The 27,768-nt window shown below is 41.7% G+C and overlaps 2 protein-coding genes across 15 annotated transcripts in view; both read right to left on the bottom strand.

Moving 5' to 3' along the window:
- Positions 1-27,768, bottom strand: part of PIK3CB (phosphatidylinositol-4,5-bisphosphate 3-kinase catalytic subunit beta) — a 211,793-nt gene that overhangs the window by 143,698 nt on the left and 40,327 nt on the right. For 5 of the 14 annotated variants that reach the window (XM_005282508.5, XM_042853569.2, XM_042853568.2 and 2 more), the window contains exon 1: positions 23,797-23,935. The exons of 4 other annotated variants lie outside the window; for them this stretch is intronic. The gene's annotated coding sequence lies outside the window, so the exon portion shown is untranslated. Of the gene's footprint in view, positions 1-14,496; positions 17,565-20,323; positions 20,571-21,973; positions 22,416-23,796; positions 23,936-27,768 lie in introns of those variants that run through there. 5 more of the 14 variants (XM_065558076.1, XM_065558080.1, XM_065558074.1 and 2 more) reach the window with 3 other exon arrangements.
- Positions 220-14,490, bottom strand: LOC135973716 (uncharacterized). Its single transcript, XM_065558083.1, has 2 exons — positions 3,255-14,490; positions 220-570 (listed from the first exon to the last, which is right to left on the bottom strand). Exon 1 carries the CDS (start codon positions 11,907-11,909, stop codon positions 10,800-10,802), a length of 1,110 nt encoding a protein of 369 aa, XP_065414155.1. The 5' UTR covers positions 11,910-14,490; the 3' UTR covers positions 220-570; positions 3,255-10,799.

The raw sequence follows: 27,768 nt of genomic DNA, 5'->3' as shown, positions 1-27,768 counted from the left end.
AAACATTGACTCTATCTCCCCTTGTAAGTATTCTCACACTTATTATCACACTGTCTGTACTGGGCTAGCTTGATTATCACTTCAAAAGTTTTTTTTCCTCTTAATTAATTGGCCTCTCAGAGTTGGTAAGACAACTCCCACCTGTTTATGCTCTCTGTATGTGTGTATATATATCTCCTCAATATATGTTCCATTCTATATGCATCCAAAGAAGTGGGCTGTAGTCCACGAAAGCTTATGCTCTAATAAATGTGTTAGTCTCTAAGGTGCCACAAGTACTCCTGTTCTTCTTTTTGCGGATACAGACTAACACGGCTGTTACTCTGAAACTCCCTTCAGTGTGAGTGGAGATAGCTATAAGCAGAGGAAGGCTAGAGGAATGTGGTATCTAATAAGCTTTTCTTGCCTTTCTTCTGTTTCTCTCTGCCTGCCTATCATTTTGAAGAGCAGAGAGCTGTGTGGGTGAAACCAAGGTTATCATGATCCCTGAGAAGTAGTGAGACAAAAGGCAAAGACTTCAGGTATGCTCTGTTGTGAGGAGGACTGCCCATCCTGATATCCAGGAGCATCCTAGGAAAGGAAAATAAGCAGGGTGGATTGATTTAAATCAAAGCAATTTAAATCACTTACTTTAATCATTATTTAAATCAATAGGAAAGAAAACTCGATTTAAATCATCAATTTTACTTGTATTGCATTTATACTTCAGTTATTTTCCTAAAGAAAGTTTGACTCATCGGCTGGTAACCATAAAAACATGAGTTGCAACTAAATATTGCCTTTACACTAAATTTGGTGCTTCTTTTTGCTAACCAGTGAGACAATGTATCTATACACATTTATTTAAGCCATTATCTAGCTTAACTCACATTTATATAGATTGTTAATTTTCACATTTTATGATGTTAGAAAATGGTGAATGATGCATTTCTTATTTACTACATAATTCATTTTTACTTGCAATTTGTGTCAAACTATTTATCTGGAAATTCAATTAAAAATGCATAAAGCACTCTAATATTTTTATTAAATAAATCTACCTTAAATGTGCTTGATGCACAAGAAAAAAGTTATCAAAACATGTTTTGCATTTAAAGCTAACCGATTTAACAAACAAAGGAAGTATCTGTAGTTAGTACAGATAGATTATTTTTTACAATCCTGATTAGGAGACCAGAATCATATGCACACAGAGGTCCTGTAGCTCCACCACAGCTGTAATTAGAACTAGTAGATCTCATCCTCTCACACTTAGTTTTTATTCATAGATTGCAAGAGGAAAACAAGCTTTCCTGCATTTTCAACTCCCAATTTGTCTCTTAACTTTGAACAAACTAGTCATTGGGTTAAACTAGGTGAATAAACTACTCCTCTGCACCTGCAGAAGAGTTCACTGCTGTTTAAAGCTGATTTAGCACGTCAGTAATTGCTGGTTCCAGCTATTTAGCCAGAGACTTCCAACACATCAGTGATCTGATGTTTTTTAAAAATTGGCAGCAAACATGTATGGCTTAATATTTTTTTGTATTTACTTTAAATTATTTAAATAGATTATAATACATTTAGGCTTTACCATAAGTTGTCAATTTCAAATAGGTTTTAATTTAAATTTTTAAAAAGTGATTTAAGTAAAATAATCTGATTTTTTAAATTAAACAAAATTATCCACCCTAAAGACAACTCATTATTGAAGATTTAGGATAGATGTCCTAAGCCTGAGAAAGACTGTGGAGCCATTTAAATTACATAACCAGAAAGAAGTTTCATGATGTATATGTCCATTTTACAAAATTAAAAGATTTTTTGAGTTCTGATAGATCAGGGTTTCTTTTAATTTGCTTTTTATTTATTCATAATTACATTTGCACCTATCATTATTAGACACAATTACAATAGTCAGAGGAACAAACTCAATTAAAAATAAAACGCATAAAATAACTAGAGAAGTCCTAAATGACCTTAGTGTTCCATAAGAGCAAGTGCCTTTGATGTGTTTGAAGAAGTCTAGTTTACAAGTAAAGGTACATGATTGACTATAACTGATGACTTTCCACAATTCTTCATTGTGACTGCTGTTTTGTGAGCATACTGCTACATGCATGTTTTGGAATTTTGGCTGCCTTCTTCAAACAAGAACAATTTTTCTCTGAGTACGCAAGTTAAAATTTGTGACGCCAAACTGATCTGGACTACTTAGTTAACATTTTCAAGTAAGTACCAGATGAACATACCTACTGTTTTATGTTTTTTGGAATTTCCAGATACCTTTCCAAACAAAACAAAACACACAAATTCCTAGGGCAGGGGTCAGCAACCTTTCAGAAGTGGTGTGCTCAGTCTTGATTTATTCACTCTAATTTAAGGTTTCGCGTACCAGTAATACATTTTAACATTTTTAGAAGGTCTCTTTCTATAAGTCTATAATATATAACTAAACTATTGTTGTATGTAAAGTAAATAAGGTTTTTAAAAATGTTTAAGAAGCTTCATTTAAAATTAAATTAAAATGCAGAGCTCCCCGGACCGGTGGCCAGGACCCGAGCAGTGTGAGTGCCACTGAAATCAGCTTGCGTGCTGCCTTTGGCACACGTGCCATAGGTTGCCTACCCCTGTCCTAGGGTCTCAAGTCTTGAAAACATGGGCATGCTATTCATTACACTACAGGATTAAATGCAAGTGCTGTTGAAGACCTGCAGATAAGTATTATCACACATTACCTTTTATTGCACCAACAAGCTTTCAAACGATAAAGGCCCTTTATCAGGCTAATGCAGAGCTTTCAAACAGGTTCTGCTACAATCCAACAGATTGTATGAATTTACAACCAGCACTTTTGCCTAGAGAGGAAGAGCAGTAGTAGCCTCACTGCAGTCCCTCCTCCCCCCCATTAAGCCATTGTGAAAGTTAAGCAAAAAATAAATCTAAGGGAGAAAAGTTAAATACGGACACACTACACTACTCTGGAGCCAAAAAGAAAAGATCTAAAAAGTGTTTAAGTTTCAGGAAATAATGTAATTTTTGCCAGCTAATAAATTCCATTTATTAAAATTCAACTCCTGAAATACTAAAGTATGCTAAAGGGTCTATCACAATTGTAAGGAAAAAATATTAATTCCACCACAACTGAAAAGCAGACTTTTATAAAAATCACTATTTCAAGAATGTCTAGAAGTCCCAATCTATTTAAAATAGAAATCCACAATTTTAAGAGGAAAGAAGAAAAGATTTTAAACAGCCAGCCTAACAAAATGTACCTGTAAACTGAAAGTCAAGTTGTTGTTGTTTTTTCTGGTCTATGTATCACCATCAGTAATAAAGATGCTACAAATGAAACACTAGCAAATTCTATGTCTTGACCTAAGTCATAGAAGAATCCTGCTCACTCTCTCAGAGCTTTATCAGTTCTGCAGTTCTAAAATATCATATCTGTTGTTAAAGCAAACAAAAAGTATGACTGTATACACATAGATCAAACCTGGTGAGTAAAAACACCATTTTAAACAGTCACTTTTCTGACCATAACCACACACTGAAATCAGGCAAGAATTGCTCTTTTTCCTGTAGTTCCCTCTTTCACATGTTTAAAGGAAGTACTTTTATACCACGTGAACATACTTATTGCTTAATATACCTCCAATATATCTCCTATCTCTACTATTTCGTGAACTTTTGGGGGAGGGGGGGAAAAAGAGGGTTAACTTTCTGTTGCAGTCTCCTCATGAGGGGCCCAATCCAAAGCCCACAGCAGTCATCAGTTTTTCTGTATTATGTCAGTGGGTTTTGGATTAGGTCCTATGCTACATCAGAGACCCTGCCCCAGTTTACTTGCTTCATCTGTAGTTCTGCAAATATTTTACCCATTACATGCTAACTTTTTTCAAAATGAAGCTATTCCTACTTTCTGTTCCCTGAAATCTCTTCCAGATGGAAAAAGCTGAGTAATATAGACTAACACACTGATTTTCACTTCCTCACCACATTTCAGTTAACATACTGCATGTTTAGTTCCCTAATTTTCTTTATGTTGTGCGGGTTTGATGTACATAAAAACACATTAGAAGAGCCAAACAGCAAGACCAAATAACTTGATTATTTGGACACAAAAATTACTATAATTATCCTTTTTTGTGAAGTTGCTTATAACTGCACTCTAGTAATCAAGTTTTCATATGTAACCATCATGGTTGTTAAAATAACTTTCAAAATGTGCACTAAAGGTAGATTCAGGTATACATCAGTTTAACAGCATGAAATACTTCAGAAAAATGTGAACTGCTGCTATCCATCAGTATGGTTTTATCTCTGACAAGTACATTTTAAATACCAAAAAACAACTATTCCACTGCTGATACTTCAGCAGAAACATCAATAGCTAACCCCATCATTGTTGGACATAGCTTTGGATATAAATGCGAAGTGCAATTGGGCAGCTAATCACGGACCTTGGTTGCTGTTATTGGGAATGAAGAATTTGAGTACCCACTAACAAGTGTAAAGTCACCTTAAATGCATCAAGTATCAAAATCTTCAGCTTCTTTCTTCTCTTCTACTCCCCCAGCTTTTCTCAATGTCATAGAGCCTCTAGTATGTCACACCATGGTGCTGAAGAAAATAAATTGTTACCTACTGTGACATTGCACTACGTATGTTTTATGGAAATATGCTTATGAGTGTAAATATAATGTAATTGGAATATGCTTTATGCAAGAGGTCTCTTGTATGGTATCATTACAAAGCTTATAATCTACTGAGTGCGTTCATCCTATTTGTATGAATGTATCATTCTTGTATCTGATGCTAGAAATATGAAGTATTACTCTGAAGTCCTATTGTAAATATGCAAAGTGTGGGCCATTAATGGTGGCTTGGAATCTTGATGGCTCCCACTAACTAGAATAATTGGTTGTAAATGGCTCTTGTTTACTTGTAAGCCTTCCTATATACCTTGGTGCCAGCCAGTGAGTAATGAAGTCTCATGGGACATGTGAACATGTCACATGATTCTGGAATCCATCTTAAACCTGGTGCTTTTCCATTTAGAAGGAAGGGTGGAAACCCAGAGAGACACAAAGGATTCCTGCCTTGTGCCAAAGATATAAAAGGGGGTGGAAAAATCCTCTAGTTACCACCTGAGCTGGAACTAAGAAGAACTGTACAGGGGAACGGATTGGGCCCAGACAAGGAAGTCTAGTCTAGTCTATGAAAGAAGCTTACTGGAACATCTCTAAGGGTGATATTTACCTGTATTCAGTTTCTTAGTGTATTAGGCTTAGACTTGCGTGTGTTGTTGTATTTTGCTTGGTAACTTATTTGTTCTGTTTGTTATTACTTGAAACTACTTAAATCCTATTTTTATACTTAATAAAATCACTTTTGTTTATTAATAAATCCAGGGTAAGTGATTAATACCTGGGGGAGCAAACAGCTGTGCATCTCTCTTCATCAGTGTTATAGAGGGCAGACAATTTATGAGTTTACCCTGTATAAACTTTATACAGAGTAAAACAGATTTATTTGGGGTTTGGATTCCATTGGGAACTGGGTGTTGGGTGCTGGAGACGGGAGTACCTGCTGAGTGGTTTTCTGTTAAAGCCTGCAGCTTTGGGGGCGTGGTTCAGACCTGGGTCTATGTCTGGCTCAACAAGGCAGGGTTCTGGAGTCCCAAGCCATCAGGGAAAATGGGCTCAGAGGTAGTTTCAGCACATCAGGTGACAGTCTCAATGGGGTCTCTGTGACCGAACCCATCACACCTACCTGTACAATAACTGTTCTTTGAGATTTATTGTGCACATTGCACTGTAGATGTGTCTGTGTCCAATGCACGTGAGGAAAGGACTTTTGCCAGAAGTACCATTAGGTAACGCATGTGCCCCTGCCAGTCTTGTGCACACAGAACTGAGGGCATAAAAGAGTTGTGGCCACCACCCCATTCTCCATTCCTTCGCACCGCTAACTAATACCTAAAGTAGTGGGGGAGGTGAGAGGGTTGCACAACACATCTCATAGAACAACTGTTACTGCACAGACAGATAACCTTTTTCTCCTTCAACTGATTGGGCACATATACATTTCACTCATAAGCGGTTTTCTTGAGGGTGGTGGGACTTCAGATTACTTGAAGGGAGATGGCAGTGCTGACTTCTGAAGTTGGCATTGTCCTGGGAAGATTCAGTGACAGCATATTGTCTGGAAAAGGTAAGTACCAATGACCACACAAAATATCCATCATCACTCTGTTACTCAAGATGGCTAACCAAATGGAATGCGCTATTACTCTCGGAGGAGAAACCTTTGCTAGATTATAGCAGAGCTGGATATAGTAAGATAGCCAGTGAGATATACACTGGTTGTAATCGGTTGCCCTTTACTCCTTTCACCAAAGCCTAGATAAAGTCTAGCAGATGATCTGAGAAGACTGTGTTGTCCGGATAAAAGGATAGAGAGCCCTCCAAATGTGCAAAGAAAGAAGCTTCTCTTGGGTTTGCTGGAACGAGGTTTCCAAAAAAAAAAAAAAAAAAACCACTGGAAGATGAATGATCTGATTGAGGTGAAATAGAGATACAATCTTAGGCATAGACCTAGGATATGACCTAAGAGAAACCTGGTCTTTGTGAAATGTCATGAAATGGGGGGTCACAACTAACAGTGCCTGGAGCTCCAACACGCTTCACGCAGAAGTAACTGCTACCAAAAATGCAGTTTTCATTTGATAGCAAAGATAAGTAAGTTGTTGCTAAAGGTTCAATGGGAAACCCATTAAACAGTACAAAACCAAATTCAGGGCCCATGAGGACCTGGATTACACACAGGAAGATACATATGAACAATGCTCTTAAAAAAAAAAAAACCAAACACACACACTAGATACCAAGGGATGCAAAAAAGACAGAAAATCTATGTACTGGTAGACATATCGCTGAGATGGAGACTAAATGCACCCTCACTGAACCAATGGAGAGGCTGCAGCTGCTTCGGAGGCTAGGGGGAGAGCAGCATGGCCAGAAGCGGAGAGATTCTGGCCCCTCCTCTTCCCTTCTGGCTCTGCTGCCTCTCCTTGCTCCCTCTGTTGGGGGGGAGGGGCGGGCGCTATGTCCCACCTCTCCCTCTCTATACCCGTTCATAAGCTGACCCCCTTCTCTGGTGCTTCTCTTTTTTACTAAAACAATTCGGCTTATGAACGAGTATATACAGTATATTTTATTTCTGACAGCTGCCAAAACCTAGTCTGAGTTCAACATATCAGAAATGAAACAATAATAGTGCCACTATTATTTCCTTTGGCACTGTGCATCCCAAAAGTAATCTAGTAATTTCTCCCTACTAAATAGATCCCTTTACTGAAATTCAGTAATTTGGATAGAAAGTGTTCCATAAATGCAGCCTGGTCTGAAGATTCCTTCCTAAATAAGAGTCTAAATACCCACACACCGCTAATCTTTCCAGGAAGTCTATAAAGTCATATGAATAGGGAATAATATTAGTTTACTCTGCAAGGCTGTGCTCTGAGAAGTTGCAACCAAAGTCTGTTTTAAAAGATGACCTGCAAAGGAAAAAAGAAATAATAGGTTTGCTGTCCTTTCTTCATTTAGGGACACTAGATTATTTTAAAGTCAATTTGCAGCAGATTACCCAGAAAAATCTGAGCTCTGCTTTGTTAAAACAACTAAGCATAAGACCACTAAATTTCCTGACCAGTGAACCTCAGTTCTAACTTGGCCCTCCACAGGTAGTTCCATCTCCTTGCCATTCAATCTTTGGCCACTCTGCTGACCTGACAAAAAGGTGTGAATTCTGATATTAGATACATACCTACTACAAACTGATTTGAGACCAGCACCTATTTTTCATTTTCACAGTTAATAAGTGGCCCTGACTTGTGGTCATTACCAGGTTGGGGTTGATTTGAACTGGTCACCTAGAGATTTGAGAGACCATGTTCTGTTCCATGCCCCCAAGCATTTCAGTCCCCAAAGAGCAGTTTTAAACACTAAAACTGGTATTTCAAATGATCAAGCAGGTGGTGGGAGACCAAAGGCACATGGAAATAAAGACCTCTTTCAATCTTATGATTGGTTGTGATCAATGTTCACTCCAATCAAAGTAGAAATAAAGTTAGGACACATCTGCTTCCATTTTAGTTTGCTTTATGTGACAAAAAATCATGTCACTTGAGAAAGCATACATGTTAAAATATTTGATACCATCAGTTCTAGTAGAGAGACTAAGGCCTGGTCTACACTACGAGTTTAGGTCGAATTTAGCAGCGTTAAATTGAATTAAGCCTGGACACGTCCACACAACGAAGCCCTTTCTTTCGACTTAAAGGGCCCTTTAAACCGGTTTCTTTACTCCACCTCCGACGAGGGGATTAGCACTAAAATCGGCCTTTGCAGGTCGGATTTGGGGTAGTGTGGACGGAATTCGACGTTATTGGCCTCCGGGAGCTATCCCACAGTGCTTCATTGTGACCACTCTGGACAGCCCTCTCAACTCAGATGCACTGACCAGGTAGACAGAAAAAGCCCCGCAAACTTTTGAATTTCATTTCCTGTTTGCCCAGCGTGGAGAGCACAGGTGACCACGCAGAGCTCATCAGCACAGGTAACCATGATGGAGTCCCAGGATCGCAAAAGAGCTCCAGCATGGACAGAACGGGAGGTACAGGATCTGCTTGCCATATGGGGAGACGAATCAGTGCTAGCTAAACTCCGTAGCAGTAAACGAAATGGCAAAATATTACAAAAGGTCTCCAAGGCCATGAAGGACAGAGGCCATAACAGGAACGCACAGCAGTGCCGTGTGAAAATTAAGGAGCTAAGGCAAGCCTACCACAAAGCCAGAGAAGCAAACGGACGGTCCGGGGCAGAGCCGCAAACATGCCACTTCTACGCGGAGCTGCATGCTATGCTAGGGGGTGCAGCCACCACTACCCCAACCATGTGCTTTGACTCCATCAATGGAGAACCACGCAACAAGGAAGTGGGTTCGGGGTACGAGGAAGATGATGATGAAGACAGTGAAGATAGCTCACAGCAAGGAAGCGGAGAAACCGGTTTCCCCAACAGCCAGGATATGTTTATCACCCTGGACCAGGAACCAGTAACCCCCGAACTCACCCAAGGCGTGCTCCCAGACCCTGAGGGCACACAAGGGACCTCTGGTGAGTGTACCTTTGTAAATATTACACACAGTTTAAAAGCAAGCATGTTTAAATGATTAATTATTAATTTGCCCTGGCAATCATGGCCAGTACAGCTACCGGAAAAGTCTGTTAACGTGTATGGGGATGGAGCAGAAATCCTCCAGGGACATCTCCAGAAAGCTCTCCTTCATGTACTCCCAAAACCTTTGTAAAAGATTTCTGGGGAGGGCTACCTTATCCCGTCCGCCATGGTAGGACACTTTACCATGCCAGGCCAGTAGCACGTAGTCTGGAATCATTGCATAACAAAGCATGGCAGCGTATGGTCCTGGTGTTTGCTGGCATGCAGACAACATCCATTCCTTATCTCTCTGTTATCCTCAGGAGAGTGATATCATTCACGGTCACCTGGTTGAAATGGGGTGATTTTATTAAGGGGACATTCAAAGGTGCCTGTTCCTGCTTGGCTGAACATAAACGTTCCCCACTGTTAGCCACGTGATCGTCCCAGAGATTTGTGGGGGGGGGGGGGGGGTTTGTGCTGCATGTTAACCCGGAAACCGCAGCCCCTCCTTTTACATTGCAAACCCATTTTAAATGGCCAACCCAATGGGTGCTTGGTATGGGAAATGAGGGCACTACTGTTTGAAACCATTCCCACATGTTAAGAAGGTTAAAAAAAGCCAAAAGACTGGCTTACCATGGCTGCCTGCAAGCCAAAATCTGTTGCCTGGCACTGCGTGAGTGATCTCTCACACCAAACGGCAGGCCCTCAATATAAGAGGAAAAATGCGACCTTGTAATGAAAGCACATGTGCTGTGTAATGTGAACAGCAAAATTTAACGTGAGTGTACCCATTGTTCTCTAAAATGTGGGGTTTTTTTTAAACCACCTCTCCCTTCTCCTCCACCAGCTGCAAATGTTTCTCCTTCACAGAGGCTAGTGAAATTAGAAGGAGAAAACGGTGGACTCGGAATGATATGTTCTCGGAGCTCCAGATGTCCTCCCATGCTGACAGAGCATAGCAGAATGCGTGGAGGCAGTCAATGTCAGAGTGCAAAAAAGCACAATATGAACGAGAGGAGAGGTGGCGGGCTGAATTGCGGGCTGAAGAGGATAGGTGACGTCAGCTTGCTGACAGAAGGCAAGAGTCGATGCTCCGGCTGCTGGAGCATCAAACTGATATGCTCCAGCGTATGGTTGAGCTGCAGGAAAGGCAGCAGGAGCAGAGACCGCCGCTACAGCCCCTGTGTAACCAACAGCCCTCCTCCCCAAGTTCCATAGCCTCCTCACCCAGACACCCAAGAACACGGTCGGGGGGGCCTCTGGCTACCCAGTCACTCCACCCCAGATGATTGCCCAAGCATCAGAAGGCTGGCCTTCAATAAGTGTTAAAGTTTTAAACTGCAGTGTGTCCTTTTCCTTCCCTCCTCCCCTACCCCTCCCAGGCTACCTTGGCAGTTATCCCCCTAGTTGTGTGATGAATTAATAAAGAATGCATGAATGTGAATTAACAATGACTTTATTGCCTCTGCAAGCGGTGCTCAAAGGGGGGAGGGGAGGGGGAAGTTGTTTGTTTACAGGGAAGTAGAGTGAACCGGGGTGGGGGGGAAGAGAGGGGGCAGAGGGTTCATCAAGGAGAAACAAACAGAAGTTTCACACTGTAGCCTTGCCAGTCACAAAACTCATTTTCAAAGCTTCTCCGGTGCGCACCGCGCCCTGCTGTACTCTTCTAACCGCCCTGGTGTCTGGCTGCATGTAATCAGTGGCCAGGCGATTTGCCTCAACCTCCCAGCCCGCCATAAATGTCTCCCCCTTGCTCTCACAGATATTGTGGCACGCACAGCAAGCAGCAATAACAATTGGAATATTGGCTTGGCTGAGGTCTATCCGAGTCAGTAAACTGCGCCAGCGCACTTTTAAACGTCCAAATGCACATTCCACCACCATTCGGCACTTGCTCAGCATATAGTTGAACAGGTCCTGACTACTGTCCAGACTGCCTGTGTACGGCTTCATGAACCATGGCATTAAGGGGTAGGCTGGGTCCCCAAGGATAACTATAGGCATTTCAACATCCCCAATGGTTATTTTCTGGTCCGGGAAGAAAGTCCCTTCCTCCAGCTTTTGAAACAGACCAGAGTTCCTGAAGACGCGAGCATCACGTTCCTTTCCCAGCCATCCCACGTTGATGTTGGTGAAACGTCCCTTGTGATCCACCAGGGCTTGCAGCAGCATTGAAAAGTACCCCTTGCGGTTTATGTACTCAGTGGCTTGGTGCTCCGGTGACAAGATAGGGATATGGGTTCCATATATCACCCCACCACAGTTTGGGAATCCCATTGCAGCAAAGCCATCCACTATGACCTGCACATTTCCCAGAGTCACTACCCTTGATATCAGCAGGTCTTTGATAGCGTTGGCTACTTGGATCACAGCAGCCCCCACAGTAGATTTGCCCACTCCAAATTGATTCCCAACTGACCAATAGCTGTCTGGCGTTGCAAGCTTCCACAGGGCTATCGCCACTCGCTTCTCAACTGTGAGGACTGCTCTCATCCTGGTATTCTGGCGCTTCAGGGCAGGGGAAAGCAAGTCACAAAGTTCCATGAGGGTGCCCTTACGCATGCAAAAGTTTCGCAGCCACTGGGAATCGTCCCAAACCTGCAACACGATGCGGTCCCACCAGTCTGTGCTTGTTTCCCCGGGCCCAGAATCAGTGTTCCACGCCATGAACCTGCCCCAGTAACACCATGATTTGCACATTGCTGGGGCCTGTACTTTGTGAGAGGTCTATGTCCATGTCAATTTCCTCATCACTCTCGTCACCGCACTGCAATCGCTGCAATCGCCTCCTCACCTGGTTTTGCTTTGGCATGTTCTGGCTCTGCACATACTCCAGGACAATGCGTGTGGTGTTCATAGTGCTCATAATTGCCGCGGTGATCTGAGCGGGCTCCATGATCCCAATGCTATGGCGTCTGAGCTGAAAAAAGGCGCGAAACTATTGTCTGACGGAGGGAGGGAGGGGCAAGTGACGACATGGCTTACAGGGAATTAAAATCAACCAAGGTGGCTGTGCATCAGGGAGAAACACAAACAACTGTCACACAGAATGGCCCCCCCAAAGATTGAACTCATAACCTTGGGTTTAGCAGGCCATTGATTTCACGGAGGGAGGGGGAAGCAAATGAATACAGAACAAATCTGGTCCATCTATTTTTTAGATCTTAAGCTGGCAGCAGACGGTGCAGCATGACTGCTAGCCATCGGCATTTTCTGGGTGCTTGGCAAAAAATGCTGTATTACGACTGCTAGCCATCATCGTCAAGACGGTTCAATAGGACTGCCGGCAGGACTGAGTCTCCAGGAGACAAAACATTTCTGCCCAGGTGCCTCTGACCGAACTCACTGAGGAATATGATAATGATGGATATCAATTGTAATACACCATCCACTGCCAAAAGGCAAGGAGCTGCTGCTGTATAGCAATACAGCTCCATGTCTGCCAGCACCCAGATAGCCTATGATGGCTACCAGTCATACTGCACCATCTACTGCCAAAAGGCAATTAGCTGCTGCTGTGTAGCAATGCAGTACCACATCTGCCGGCACCCAGATGACATATGGGGACGGTGAGCTGAGCTGAGCTGAGCGGGGTCCATGCTTGCCGTGCTATGTTGTCTGCACAGGTAACCCAGGTAAAAAGGTGCGAATCGATTGTCTGCCATTGCTCTGACAGAGGGGGAGGGGCCTGATGACATGTACCCAGAACCCCCCGCGACACTGTTTTTGCATCATCAGGAATTGGGATCTCAACCCAGAATTCCAATGGGCGGCGGAGACTGCGGGAACTGTGGGATAGCTACCCACAGTGCAACGCTCCAGAAGTCAACGCTAGCCTCGGTATTGTGGACGCAGTCCGCCGACTTAATGCACTTAGAGCATTTTATGTGGGGACACTCACAATCGACCGTATAAAACCAATTTCTATAAAACCAGCTTCTATAAATTTGACCTAATATCGTAGTGTAGACATACCCTAAGACAGGAATGTCCCTAACCTCTCACAAAATTTACCTAACCATTATGTAAAATGGGAAGATAAACTCATGGAAAATAGTTCTAAATAGAAAGGGTTAATCATTTATATTTGTATTCCCGATTAACTATTTACACTAAAAAGACATCCCATTTAATACACTAACATTAAAAAATCCAAACATTTTAAATGCAATGGTAAAGGATTTTCTCTCTTCCTTTTTATGGCTAATTTTTGTAGTGCTTCATAAAAGAGTAGATTTTCATTCCGTAAAAGGACATCTCCTCAGTAAAAGCTCCCAGTCAAAGCAAAAACATTCCAGCTATCACATATTTTACCAGATGTGTTTTTAAAAGTGCCATATAAAAATGCATTAAATTGAGAATTTACAGTTCCCATTTCAAATGAGGATGAGAAACAATATTCCTAATCTAATACTGTAGTGCATACAAATACTTACCAGCTATTCATGTCTGATATATCAGCTGCTGCAACTGAAAGTTTTCATAGTTAAATAATTTAATATATTATTATTAATAATAATATTTGTAGTATAGTAGCACTTTGCGGTCCTAATTCAGACCCTGTTGTGCTAGGCATTATACATACACATAAGACAAAGCTCCTGGACTATTTTAAGATATAAGTAGACTAAAAGTACTATCATCCCCATTATTACAGATGGGGAACTAAGCCACGGAGAAATGAAATTACTTTCCCAGGATCATACAAGAGGTCTGTGGCACAGCTGAGAATTGAATCCAGATATTCTGAGTCCCAACTCAGTGTCCTATCACAAAAACTTTCCCACCCAATAAAATTAATTTTGAAACCCTAGAAGTAGAGGAGAGTTTCAAGTCATCTAAAAGGGCTTGGAAAATCTTAATAAGCATCTTAAATATAAATCTGTTATTATAAAATGAGAAGAGACGAAGGCTTGCATCATATCACAAACAACATTATTTTGATTAAATGGAAGAAGACAGAATATGAAGCAATCAAGAATCCCAGTTTGCTGTGGGAAAAGCCCTGGGAGCACACATTTTATAGAACTGATTCCAAAAGATGAAGAGCACCTGAAAATTTGTTGAAGCCAGTGAAAAGTCCAGATACTCAGCAAACCTAAGGACCAAGCCATAAGTCAGGTACATGGTAAGGCACCAACTCTGCAAAGGAATCTGCGTGGCCAGACTAATACAATTGTGCAGAAATTTATAACCAATGGGACTCCTCCTTAATCCTTTGTAGAATCAGACAGTAAATCAGGCAAATGGCTAATTATTGCTGTAAAGCATGTACAGTGATACTTACTTGCTTTAAAGTTCTCATTGCAACATTTAACTTTAGCAGCTGAATTAATCCTTCATTTACTTTCCTGTTTGTTCCATTAATTAACAAATATTTTGTTTTTTCTCTTATCTTCTCTAGCCTGCACCTTTTCCGCTTTTTTCTTAGGACAAGTACAAAAGTCTCACTATTTTCTGCTTAATATAACTTTGAATTATTTGATTTCTCTTCCTGTTCGTGTAAACCCAATAGCTTGTTCTCAGAAAGAAACACTTGCTGATTTATTAGTTTTTACTGTTGACTTTTTTTCTTTTAATATTATATCCAACTGTTATCCTTCCCCAGCACTTTGGCTCATGGGTACAATATAAATAAATAACTTGTAATGTACTGTGGCAATTACAAAGTTAATGGACAACAGAAAAACAAAGACCATTACATAAATAATTAACTATGAAAGCTATGATCTGATACAGTTCCATGACTTGACCATCCAGATATATTTAATTCAATCAAAAATTTGGTTAAGAGTTAAATTTAAAAGCATTTTCTTCCTTAATTTAAGCATTAAAGCCCCAATTCAGCAAAGAACTTAAGCTTGTGCTTTTCTTGAGGTCAATGGGACTACTCACATGCTTAAGTGCTTTGCTGAAACTAGATCTAAACTAACACGTTTTCATTATTGTGTCTATCACCTACTTTGCATAAAACATATGATTATACTATCACCACTATGGCCAGCATAAAAATTATTTAATTTTAAAAAAAAAAAAACATTAATGCTTCAATAGTGCCCGGGAGGCAGCATTGCTTCTGTTGAACCCATTGGACTGAGAATCATAACAGTTAGTTGACATTACATAAATCAAATAAACCTCTCAATACCTCATTTTCTCAATCTATAAAATGGGTATGACCACTTACCTCCCAGGGCAAAGCTTAATCATTGAGTATCTGAAGTATTTTATGATCCATGAATTGTGGGAACTATAGGAATTCAAAGGATTATTATTAGGATAAAAACAGTCGTGTAGGAATACACAGATTATAGTTGTTTTAATAAGGGAGTATTTTCAGAAGTTTTATTAAAAAGCAGGAGATCATCAAAAAGTAGTCAAGAGGTTATTTCCTTTATGCACTGAATTCAAAGAAGCTTTCTGACCAACTCTCAACAGGTTGATAAATCAAATTTTTCCTATTTTAATTACTAATGTTGGCAGGTAAAACTTTTTGCTTGTTTGTGTGTTAGGCAAAAGATTTATGCTTCAGCTGCCAGTTGAAAATCTTCTCAAAACTCAGACCATTCATCTCCGTAACTCAAAGGGTTAGGAATTCATGGAATTTACTACTTTTTGTGAACACAATGAACACTAACCACCCCACTATAAACAGTTTAGAGTCGTAAGCCCTTTCTTCACAGGCAAATAAAACACAAAATAGCCCCTCTTCTCTTAACTCCTTTCCCTCCGCTCCACACCCTCAGTCATTACAAAAAGAAAATGTTTATAGTAATGTATTGTACTACCAATGCAGAACTCCAGATGATCACAGCCCAAGAGAATCATACTTCATCCTCTCACATTACTTATCTTCCCCGCCCCTCACATACACACCACTTCCTTCAAGTTATTTACTTAAATCCCACAAAGTGAAGTCCAATAAGACTGCAGCAAAGACATTTCAAACCTCCACAAGTAAGCCTCGTCTCTTTTTAGTACTGTTTGTTGAAACTCTTTGAAACGGACTACTTCATACTCCTAGATCAGCTCTATAAACATCTCCAAGGATCTCTGGATGCTTCCTATCTACTCTTTTTCAGACGGTAGTCTTCCCCTGCACTCTTCCTCTTTGGAATCCTTGGCTATGTTCCAACACTGGAGCCAAACTATCTACCCCTTTTCTTGTTGAATGTGTTATCCCTACCATTTGCCTGAATTACCACTGTATTCCAATGTTTACCAATTGGGGGGAAGGGGGGGAACGACTTTCAAAACCTACACAGCCAATTTTACACTTTAATCAACTCAAGTTGTGGGTCCTCAGCTTATCTGAAAATCAGGAACAAGACGCCTCAAGCATCCAAAAGTTGAGGCACACAAATTTACTGCATGTTTTCTTAAAAAGTTTTGGCTTCCATGACAAAGCTTCCCTATCCACTCTTGGCTTTTTTGACTAAATAAACCGGTAGTTCCTCTCTAAGACAGAAGTGATTCAAATAACTTTGCCTCTAAAACCACCTCTCCAATATTTCCTTGTGTGCCATTGGTTTGACTCCACCTCTGCTGAAATCCCCATCTCAACCTTTATTTCTTACCATCTTGTTATATTTACCTCCTTCTTAATAGATACATCTACACAATAAACAAATGAAAAACCACCAACAACCATACACCCCTGGCAGCAAGTCTCAAAACCTGGGTCAACAGACTCTGATATCCTCCCCACTTCCCCACTAGGTTTCAGAACTAGTATTCAGAACAGGTCTCCAACCTGAGGCCAGCATCTACACTGCTATTTTTAGCCCCTCAGGGCAAGCCCAAGCAGTTGACTCAGGCTCTGAGACTTGCTGCCGCAGGGTTTTTTTTGCTGTGTAGATGTAGCCTATGACTAACCCCTGGCACAGCTCACCCATCCTCTACAGCATACTGCATAAGCAGCAAGCTGCTGATTGAAGCTTCATTCAGACATAATATCATTCCTATCTTCCAGCAATTCCACTGAATCCCATTCATTTCAGGATTTAGTTCCAAATTGCCCTCATTGTTCTTTAAAGTCCTCTAAGGATTAGCTACAGCCTACTTCATGGAACCTCATCTGTCTCTACTCCCTCCCCATCTGATACTAGTTTCCTCCCTGACCCTCTCAAAAGCCTCCTCATCTGCTCTTCTTTAGAGTCTGTAATACAGAACTATTATTAATCAAGTTTATTATGGTACTGCCTAGGGAGCAAGCAAGAATTGGGCCTCACCATGCTAGGTATTGTGGTTCCTGACCCCAAGAGCATACTGTCTAAACAGACAGGACAAACAAAGGGTAGGGGAAAATGGTAGAATACACAAGCAGAGTAAACAATGTAATAATGGCAAACATCATGCAAGTTCCACAGTTCGTTTGGGTTTTGGGGCGGGGGAGGGGGTGTAAAATGGAAAGGGATAAGCTACAGGAGAAGTGTATAGGGGGAGAATAGGTGGGGTTGAGGGGGGGTGTGCAGTGAGGCTGAGACAAAAAGACGGGGGGGGGGGAGGGGAGACAGCCAATCAGCACAGGGGAGAAAATGTTCGGTCAAAACTGTAGGGGAAGAAAACGAAACTTTTCTGTATCTTTCTGCCTCATTAACTCTGTATTTCATTTCCAGTCTTTGCTGATAACTTCCCTCTTAACTGACCTGTTTTTCCCCTGTAATTATTTAGCTGTACACAGCAGCATTTTAGAACACCGTTTAAATGAAAGATGCAATACCAAATAAAGTCATGCTGTAATGTTTAGTCTTGTCATACAACAGGAAAATTGTTCTTTGCATTGGAATATACTCACAAAGAGACTTTTTGCAAATATACATTTAAACAAATGCAAGAAACATTTGTTATCAGGTATGCTCTGCTACCACAAACACTGTCTTCCTTTTATTAATAAATATGATCTGTATCTTTTACTTACAAATTATATCACTGTTTAGTTTCTGAACTAGTGCCTTTCTTACTTGAGTTAAAGTCATACAAAAGAACAAAACCATTCTCAAACACATCCTCTATAAAAAGCAACAAAATTGTTTCTGAGATGCACAAATCCACTGCTGGTATTAAATTTTGTCATGAACACATTAGTTGTGTCACTAGTGACTGCAACTCAACCACTAAACTCACATTCATTTCCAACTATGATGTAAACTCAAGTTTTGTAGCTGAACAATTGAACGCTAACATACAATATCACCTAGCTTGTGAGCTTATCTACACAGACAGTTAGTCCACAGTTAGTCAGTCAGTCTACACCTGTGGTGGGCAACCTGCAGCCCGTCAGGGTAATCTGCTGGCAGGCCTCCAGACAGTTTGTTTACATTTGCACAGCCACCCGCAGCTCCCAGTGGCCGCGGTTCGCCGTTCCAAATATTTGGGGAGTGGAAATTCATACACTTCCACTTCTTCCATTATGGGGTGAAAAAGGTCCCAAAAAGTTATCCTATAGCAAACAGGAAGACAGGACTTGACATATCTTAGGTAAAAACAAGTAAAACAAATAAGACTTACTTAAGAGTCATTTTAGTTCAAGAGTGTTCTATATAGCCATACTTGTAAAAAGCACTATTCAGCACCACTGAGCTTTAGAATCCTTCTAAAAAAGGTACCTTGGCTTCCATGAGTTCACAAATGCCTTACAAAATTCTGGAGCCAAGGTTACAAAAGGCCACATGGTCCCCACTCACCTTAGATCATCCTGCTAAACTCCAGAATCCTATGAAAGTAGCACTCCAGAAAGAATATGCAGAGGTAAAATTCTTAAAGAACCACATTTATTGGTAAGTAACCTGCCTTTCTTCTTCAAGGTGACCAGGGTCATACCAAGTTCAGGGTCCATTTTGGTCAATTTCACTGTCATAGGATTTTAAAAATTGTAGATTTCATTATTTCAGCTATTTAAATCTAAAATTTCACAGTGTTGTAATTGTAGAGGTCTTGACCCAAAAGAAGTTTGGGGGAGAGGGAGGGGCTCACAAGGTTATCGTGTGTAAGTGGGGTTGCAGTACTGCTGCCCTTACTTCTACACTACTGATGGCAGTGGCACTGCCTTCAGAGCTGGGCAGCTGGAGAGTGGCAGCTGCTGGACGGGAGCCCAGCTCTGAAGGCAGAGCCACCGCCAGCAGCAGCACAGAAGTAAGGATGGCATGGTATGGTATTGCCACTCTTACTTCTGCACTGCTGCTGGCAGGGTTGCGGCCTTCAGAGCTGGGCACCCGGTCAATAGCTGCCGCTCTCCAGGCGTCCAGCTCTAAAGGCAGCGCAGAAGTAAGGGTGGCAACACAAAGACACCCCCTTGTGACCCCCCTCTGCAACTAGTTTTTGGGTCACGACCCCCAATTTTGAGAAACACTGGTCTCTCCCACAAGATCAATATAGTATAGGGTAAAAGCATACAAAAGATCAGATTTCATGGGGGAAGACCAGATTTCACAGACCATGATACATTTTTCATGGCCATGAATTTGGTAGGACCCTAAACATGATTTTTAAACATTTCCACTTGTAGGAGTCTAACTAGTGGTACAAACCCTGGGATAGAAGGCTGAGGCTAGGTCTACCCTACACTCTTTTGCAGACCTATGCCAGTCAGGGATGTGAAGAAGTGTGATCCCTGATTGACATATAACTATGCTGGCAAGAGTCCCTCATGCAGATGCAGTTACACCAGCAAAATTTCGCTTTTGCTGGCATAATTTATTTTGCTCAGGGTGGCTGGAATAATCTATATTAGCAAAAGCACAGTTTAGCAGGTATAAGATAGATCCACACCAGGAGTACTTTGCCAGTACAGTATACCAGTATAGCACTCCTAGTGTAGACCTGACCTGGCCTGAGCCATTCAAGAACTGAAGAATTGCCCTCCCAAGGTTAGGATCCAAATGCCAGACTGAGAAAGCAGTGCTATGTAAATGTGTGAACAAAACTTCAAATAGCAGTTCTGAATATTTCTGTGAAGGAAGTGTACAGAGGCAGGTTATCAATAATATTCTGGTGGAGTGAGCTCTTAAGATTCTCCAAGCCTGCATCAAGTTACCAAGGGACATGAAAGGCTCTAGAGAAGCAACTCCTAGTGGAGATCAAGGGAGAAAGTGGACTCCTGAAAGTCAAAGTACCTTTATGCTGGGAGCTACATAGGTGAACCTCCAAGCCCAACATGGATGATAGCAAAGGCAATCCAGGAAGTACTCAGAACAAAGGTTCTGTATCAGAAGGCTCTAGTATGTCCACCAGACTAGAAAGATCTCAAATAGACTCTTCCATCCTAGGATGGCACCATGCGGAAGATGGAAGTATTCTGGCACTGAGGATCCAGCAACAACTCCAGAAGGGGGATCTCAATTAAGTCCTAAACTGGAAATACTGAAAAGGAACCAGAGATGCCGTCAGAACAGAGGAAACTGAATCAGAAACCTCTGCTCATGTGCTCCTTAAATCTATAATAACGTTTCTTCAACCTCTGTGATGGCACCGGGACCCCTGGCCCCCTTTAAGCTCAACTTCTTTTTATCCTTAGGCAGATGCAAAGTTTCCCTAAACACTGGGCCCTAGTGAAACCCTGGAGGTAAGGAGAGCTCAGCACCAACAAAAGCTCCGTTAGCCAAGGATTCAGAGAACCCATTATTCTAAGGGAAACAACACTGGTCAGCTGAAAACACCAAAGTCCCTGAGAACGAAGACTTCCCAGCACTGATTAACTTTGGCAATGAAGCCAGCTTCTTTGGTACTAGAGCAACCCTAGAACCATACCCCAAGTGCTCAGGTGAGTTAGAACTACATAACATTGATCCTGGCACCAAGGGCTTCTACCTCCCCATTTAAAGGATTTTTGAGGCTGTTCAGTCTCCTTCATCCTTGCACCAAAACAGGATCCCAGCTTGAGGATAGATCCAAAGGTCTGGAATGCAGGGTTAGTCAAGAGCAGTAGTTATCAAACTTCTGTATTGGTGACCCCTTTCACATAGCAAGTGTGACCCCCCTTATAAATTAAAAACACTTTTCAATATATTTAACACCATTATAAATGCTGGAGGCAAAGCGGGGTTTGGGACGGAGGATGACAGCTTGCAACCCCCTATGTAATAACTTCAGACCCCCTGGGCGGTCCCAACCCCCAGTTTGAGAACCCCCTGGTCAAGAGGAATGCCTGGTGCCAACGTGCCATAAAGGCACAGCATGCCAAGCAACTTTACTGAGAATAGGCTCCCCTCCAGATACAGCAGGTACTGTGTGTGATACCCGGGGTGCAGTCCAGACCAGTGGGATACTGCATCACCTTTGCCCTGCAACCTGGGATCCCTTACAATGCCTTGCTGAAGTAGCTTCCTCCTGAGCAGCTCACAAACAACTTTCCAGCATGCAAGCTACATCCTGAGTGTGTCTGTGTATCTGCAATGTGCCAGCAACACTTGGGTTACGTTCTGGTTTTTGCCAATCTTGAATAATATGCAGGGTGACTCCCAGTCCTCCCAGAAATGTATGTTATGTACTGCCCAGCCCCCTCCTGGACAGTTAAATGTATTAAGTCTATTATTCCTTTAAAGGAATAACATACACTAGCTTGTTACCTTAAATAAAGTTACCCAGACACTAACTTAAACATACTGGATTAGATAAAAACAAGTTTATTAACTACAAAGAGACAGACTTTAAGTGAGTACAACCAATGAGGCATAAAAGTCAGAAATGGCTGCAAGAAAATAAAGATAAAAATGCTTTCCACTGCCTAGCTTAAATTATATTAGATTCAAAGCAAAGTTTCTCACCACATGCTTCCAACAGCATTGCTGACCAAAATCTTCAGGTCAGGATCCCTTCACCCAGTTTTTTTTTCCACCTGCATGAGCTGTTTTCTCCCTTCCCCCTTTCTGTCAAGCTGGAGACAGTCCAAGCATCTAAATGCCACAGAAACTACTACCTACCAACTTCCTAAAACTATGCTTCCCCACACCCTATAAAGCCATATGCCTGCCCAGAGGGAAGCCATAAGTTAACAAGAAATTCCTGGTTGGAAAAAAAAATTCTCTGCGCATGAAATAAAGACCCTTATGCCTACAAAAGGCCATAAAACAGAAAGAACTGCAGCAGTTGGAGACTGCACGACCACTTATAAATTTGGCTCTGAACATCTGGTGCTGCGGAGGGCGGGTCACTCAAATGGTCCGAACAAGGACTGTTTTTCTTGAAGGTTCCTGAAGTTCAGGAGCACTAGAGGGAGGAAGTAGGAATATGCAGAAGCTACATCAAATAATTTTTTTAAAGCATAGGAGATAATATTAGGCTCTACTAATAAATAATAACAAAGCATAAAAGGGCACTTTTAAATAGCCATCATACAGCTGAAGTTGCCTACAAGGTTTCAGAGTTTTGAAGGAACAGCACTATTTCCCGCTGTCATTTTTAAGGGTATATCTACACTACAAATGTGACAGCAGCACAGCTGCAGGGCTGTAGCTATGCTGCTGTAGTGAAGATGTTGCCACAGTGGTAGAAGAGTTCCCCCCCCCATCACTGCAGTAAATACACACCCCAAAAGGGAATAGCTTTTCCATCAATCTACAAGAGTCTTCACTGGGTCCCCTTAATTTCATCTCTCAGGGGTGTAAATTTTTCAGTGACACAGTTGTGTGTGTAGACCCTGCTGTAGTAACATCCTCAGTAATCTTAAAAGAGTTTGGGATGTTTAAATGCCACTTGTTTGTTTCCTGTGCAGTCTCAAAGGATACTCAACCATTTTCTGTGTTTTTACGACAAAGAACAGAGGCTCATTTTTAACTTTAAAATTAAATGATACTCTTGAGGTTTTAAACAGATCGACACACTACAAAAGACCTTTCAGATCATGTTAACGTTTAAGTAATCTTATCTTCCACCCCCCTCTCACAGATCAAACTACTCCCACCTATTTTAATGAGTAATTCAAAGCCATCTGAAGGTTTAGTCCTATGCACCATCTCCTCTCAGCCCAACTGATAAAGACCAACATGTGACTAAACTTCACCAGTGCCAGGAAGAGGGCAGAGATCTGACTATCGTTTTTGTTGAGCAACTCCAGTGTTGCAATTTTCTTTGAAGAAGCTAAAAAATACCCTTTTCCTCTCCCCATCCCCGGTACACTCGCTGCCACCACTGGGCAAACAGGGAAGGGAACAGCCACTGCTCTGCTGGAGAAGGGATTGAAAACCAGCCCCAGATCTGCCAGACCTGGGGGGGGGCGGGGGGGAGGTGAGGGAAGAGAGGAAGGAGGCTTCAGTTGGCAGAGTCACTTGTGATCTCTCCCCCGGAGGGGGGGGGGGTGTCTCGCCCCACTCTCCCCTGTTTGTCTCTGTGCCGCAGCGAGACACTGCAGCAGCCACTTCTCTCCTTCAACCCGCCCTAGCTCCGCGCCCCGGCCCTCGGCAAAGCCCCAGCTCGGGTAGGAACCGGCCACACGCCGCGCCGCGGCGGCAACTTCCCTCCGGGCGGGCATCCCCAGCCGCAGCCCAAGCGCGGTCCCGGGGGGAAGAGGAGACGTTGCACTCACACGCAGTTCCCGCTCTCACACGGACACGCACAAGGTCCCTTCCGCCCGCCTCACGCAGTCACTCACCTGCCCAGACAGAGGCGGCAGCAGCAGCTGCTGCCCCTGAGCCGCCGCCTCCCAGCCAGCGCGGCAGCAACTAAGTGGCCTGTTACCGGTAACTCACATGGAACCGCGAGGCCCCGGGATGCGCACGCGCGCAGACGCCCTAAAGCTGAGATGAGAGGGAGGGCGGTTACCTAGGCAATAGCTTCCCCCTAACTCCGCCCCCCACCAACCCAGCCAATCCGATTGCGGCTTTCAACATCGGCCTCGGTTGGCTTCCCGCTCGCTCATGCTGACCGCGCAGGTTAGAGGTGCGGAGGGTGGATCAGGCCCGGAGGGGAGGTCTCAGGCTGGGAGCGGGGATTGCCCCTGAAGTGCAACGCAAAGTGGGGGCAGGGAAGCGGCTCGGGAGGAGCCCGGGCAGGGTGGCTTGCACCATGGATGGGCGTGTGAGGACGAACGGAGGGGCCTGGGCATGGTGCGCTGCGAACGGGCTGGGCGAAGGAGCCTAGGCAGGGAAGCAACAGAGGGTCCTGTGGCACCTTTGAGACTAACAGAAGTATTGGGAGCATAAGCTTTCATGGGTAAGAACCTCACTTCTTCAGATGCAAGAGACTTGCAAACTAATGAGTTTGTTTGCATTTTAACAGTGTTCCTGGAAATGACTGAATAAGTGCCAAGTCCAACTTTGAGTAATAGTCTTACAGCCATTCTCTGACACCTGCCCTGGCCACAACACTGTAATTGTTTCCTGCTCAGGAAACAACAGGGTAAAAAGATCTTACTATATTTTTATCATACTATGTGTGAAGTTGGCCCTAGGTTTTATAGGGTCCTCAGTGAAGTAACTTACAGAGTTGCCCCCAGTTCTCTTTCACAAGAGGAACTGTACTCAGGTGCCCTCTGACTTGCAGTGTCCCTGCCTTCCCTCATCCCCAAATCTTGGTTATTCAAAAGTGAACCTAGAAGCAGCAAGGCCCTGTGGACAGCAGAGGCCCATAGAAACACAGGGTCCTACAGTCCTGGTTACATACTGGTGGCAAGTCTCCCCCGAGACCATAAATAGAGCAGCTGTTATGAGTGGTTCTATTTAAGAGCAGCCTTGATTGTAGAATAGTATTACTGTTTTGTGTGCTGACAGTTTTTTTGATGTAGTGAGACTGCATCCATTACTTATTCATTGTAGCAAAACATCACATTATAAATAAATTCTGTTATTGTTACTACTGTACAACTCATCTTAAGTTAGTATCCTCCCTGAGGGCATCTCTGGAAAACTGCAAGTTACATAATATTATTTATGCATCTTTGCAGTGAGGATTCTTACAAATTAGGGCCATATTTTAAAAGAGGTCATCTTCTTTGTTCACACACAGCTGGGAAAGGTTCTTAAAAGAAGAGCACTTTGAAATGGCTGTTGGAAAATAGCAGGGGAGGTTTTGTTACAAGTGCTTCTTTCCCTGCAGCAGCTGATCTATGCTAAATCCTCATTTTAAGAATCTTTTAATGTAACTGTTACAGAAAATTATATGGAAACTAATAAATGCCACTGAAAGGAGTTAAAAATAGGCAAACTGTCTTTTAAAGACAATCAAAGAAAAGGAAATTTGAATGTTGTTTTTGTGTACCTGTAACTTATGAAATACACATGCTGTTCCTGTGTACCTATAACACAGAGAAAATGAATTTTGCACACAGTGAGCGTAGGCTCCTGCTCCCACTGAGGTCAATGCCAAAATTCCGAATGGACTTCAATAAAAGCAGAATGAAGCTTTAGTACATTCATTTTTTCATATTTAAAATGGAATATAGTCATGGTAAGCATATTAAAAACACTTCTTTGGCATAGTAATCACACATTATGTTGTTGGTGTTTTTTTCATTTTTCAGCTTTGAATAGACGCAAAAGTGAAATTGACCAGTATTTTTATTTTCAATTTCACTTTCAGATACTCATGCACTAACAATGCATAATGCTAGGGTTGGCAAAATTGTAGCAGAATGTATGATTGTTCCACTCCAAGATTTTGGGAAGAATGAGGAACTTCAATCCCAACTCTCTCCAGTTAACCTAGGTATTGCATGGGAGATCAGTGGGTGATGCAATAATTTTAGGCAAAATGTCCAAGTTACAGATGAGTCAATAATAGAGCTTGCCTACCATATGTCAGATTTTTGCATAACCTTACTCTTCATTGTTTGCCTGAATTAATAGTTCCTGCGAGTGCTTATTTTCAGTTCCTTTAGGATTATTTAATATCATGGATAAAATGTAACAGTTCTTTCTGAATATCATGATCTTAAAGAATATGTAGGAATATGATAAATGCTTCTGTATAGAAAAAAAATATAGTATTTGCTAATATATTTTAAATGAAAAATAAACTCATCAGGTGAGAGTTTTGATCATACAGATATTATTTATCTCTCCGTAGGTCAAGTTGTCACAGGTAGCAAGCTAACACATGCACTTTTGCTCATCACTCTAATTCAAAATAAACCAATCCATCTGAGTTTTTTTGTTTCTCTACCAAAGGAGATTTGTTTGCAGAAACAGGTAGCATGAAAAATTAGCAATATATGCCTCTTTGAGAAGTGTTCTACTTTATTATTATTTGAAATATTAAATCTCAAACATCTAGGTTTAGAAATTTATTTGGCATTAGTGATACTTTGTAGTACTTTGACTGTTTTTGGAAAGGCTGGGTAGAAATTGTTTAGAAAACGCTTATTTATTCTGGCTTTTGAAAATTTTAGGTTGTTCTGCATGTGCCAATGCAGTTTTTATAAGGTGCAAACCAGCTTTGGTTTTGCTGAATCTTTAGTGGACTGAGCAAGGGGGCTGGGATTCATAAACTCCGGAGTCTTCACTCTGCCATCCTCTGACTTTAATAATGATATTTTGTAGTTGAACAGCATCTGTTATCCATAGAACTCAAAGTACATTAAAAAAAAAAAACTAATACTGGGTAGGCAGTTCCTATTATACTTATTTTACACATGTGAATCAACTTCAATGGGGTTGCGCCCCCTGGGAGATCATACATGATTGAGATCTTAGATGGTAAGCTCTTTGGAGTAAAAACTGTTTTAATTTTATGCCTATACAGCTCCAAACACAGTGTCAGTTCTTAAATAAATAAGGGTATTGAAGAGGTCTTAACCACTACGCCTTTGATCAAGACATGAAGATATTTGGAGTTATAACAGGTCACCTTCCTGTAATATTGTGATACTTGTCATAAATTCCTATCTATCACAAATGGTGCACAGAGTGGCAAGCGTCTGGGACAGAATTAAAGTTGTTTGAAATATTTTAAATCTGCGTTTTATATTCTCTACTACTTGGGAGACAGAAAAAGGGGAGGTTTTAAATGTAACCGTAACTTTCAATTTCTTAATTTTCAGTCTCTCTCTGAAAATAACATTCTATTAATGTTTCCCCCCATCCCCAGCTATTGTTACATACAACAACAGTGTAACAAAGATTTTGTCTGGGAATTTTGTATCTGAATCATGTCTGTTCATGTAAAACAATGTACACCTAGGGCACATTTTTGCATACTGAGAACATGTAATACTTTTGGGGTGATGGGTGATTACAAAGCATGTATTCTCTCACATTACTTTAGTCACTGCTTTACCAAGAGAACTGAGAAGGGAAAAGGAACTGCTTTACCAGGAAAAGGCACTAACACACAAGGTAAGTTTGCAGATAGTACAAAAGTACTGTAGGGATAGATGCAAACACCTACAAGAAAAGAAGAAAAAAACACAAAAAATAGAGGATGCAAGACAGTTGATAGGAAGCAAAAAGAGATTGGGGGTTAAAAATCAACCTAATGTACTGAGAGAAGTATCCAAAACAACAGCTACGTAGTAGGATGGAAATCCTTAGAAAATAATTGGGGCCAAGCAAAACTACAATGTAATTGTGAGTGGCAAACAAGATATTAGCTTAGTTTATTGTTACCACCATATCACAAAAAACAATCT

This window comes from Chrysemys picta, chromosome 9, assembly GCF_011386835.1.
Source record: "Chrysemys picta bellii isolate R12L10 chromosome 9, ASM1138683v2, whole genome shotgun sequence".
NCBI classification, from domain to species: Eukaryota; Metazoa; Chordata; order Testudines; family Emydidae; genus Chrysemys; species Chrysemys picta.
Note: the sequence above shows the minus strand (reverse complement) of the source record. Positions and strands in the feature narration are given on the sequence as shown.

Excerpts from the sequence above, each read along its gene's own strand:
- LOC135973716 (XM_065558083.1), bottom strand. The coding sequence starts at position 11,909 with ATGTGCAAATCATGGTGTTACTGGGGCAGGTTCATGGCGTGGAACACT.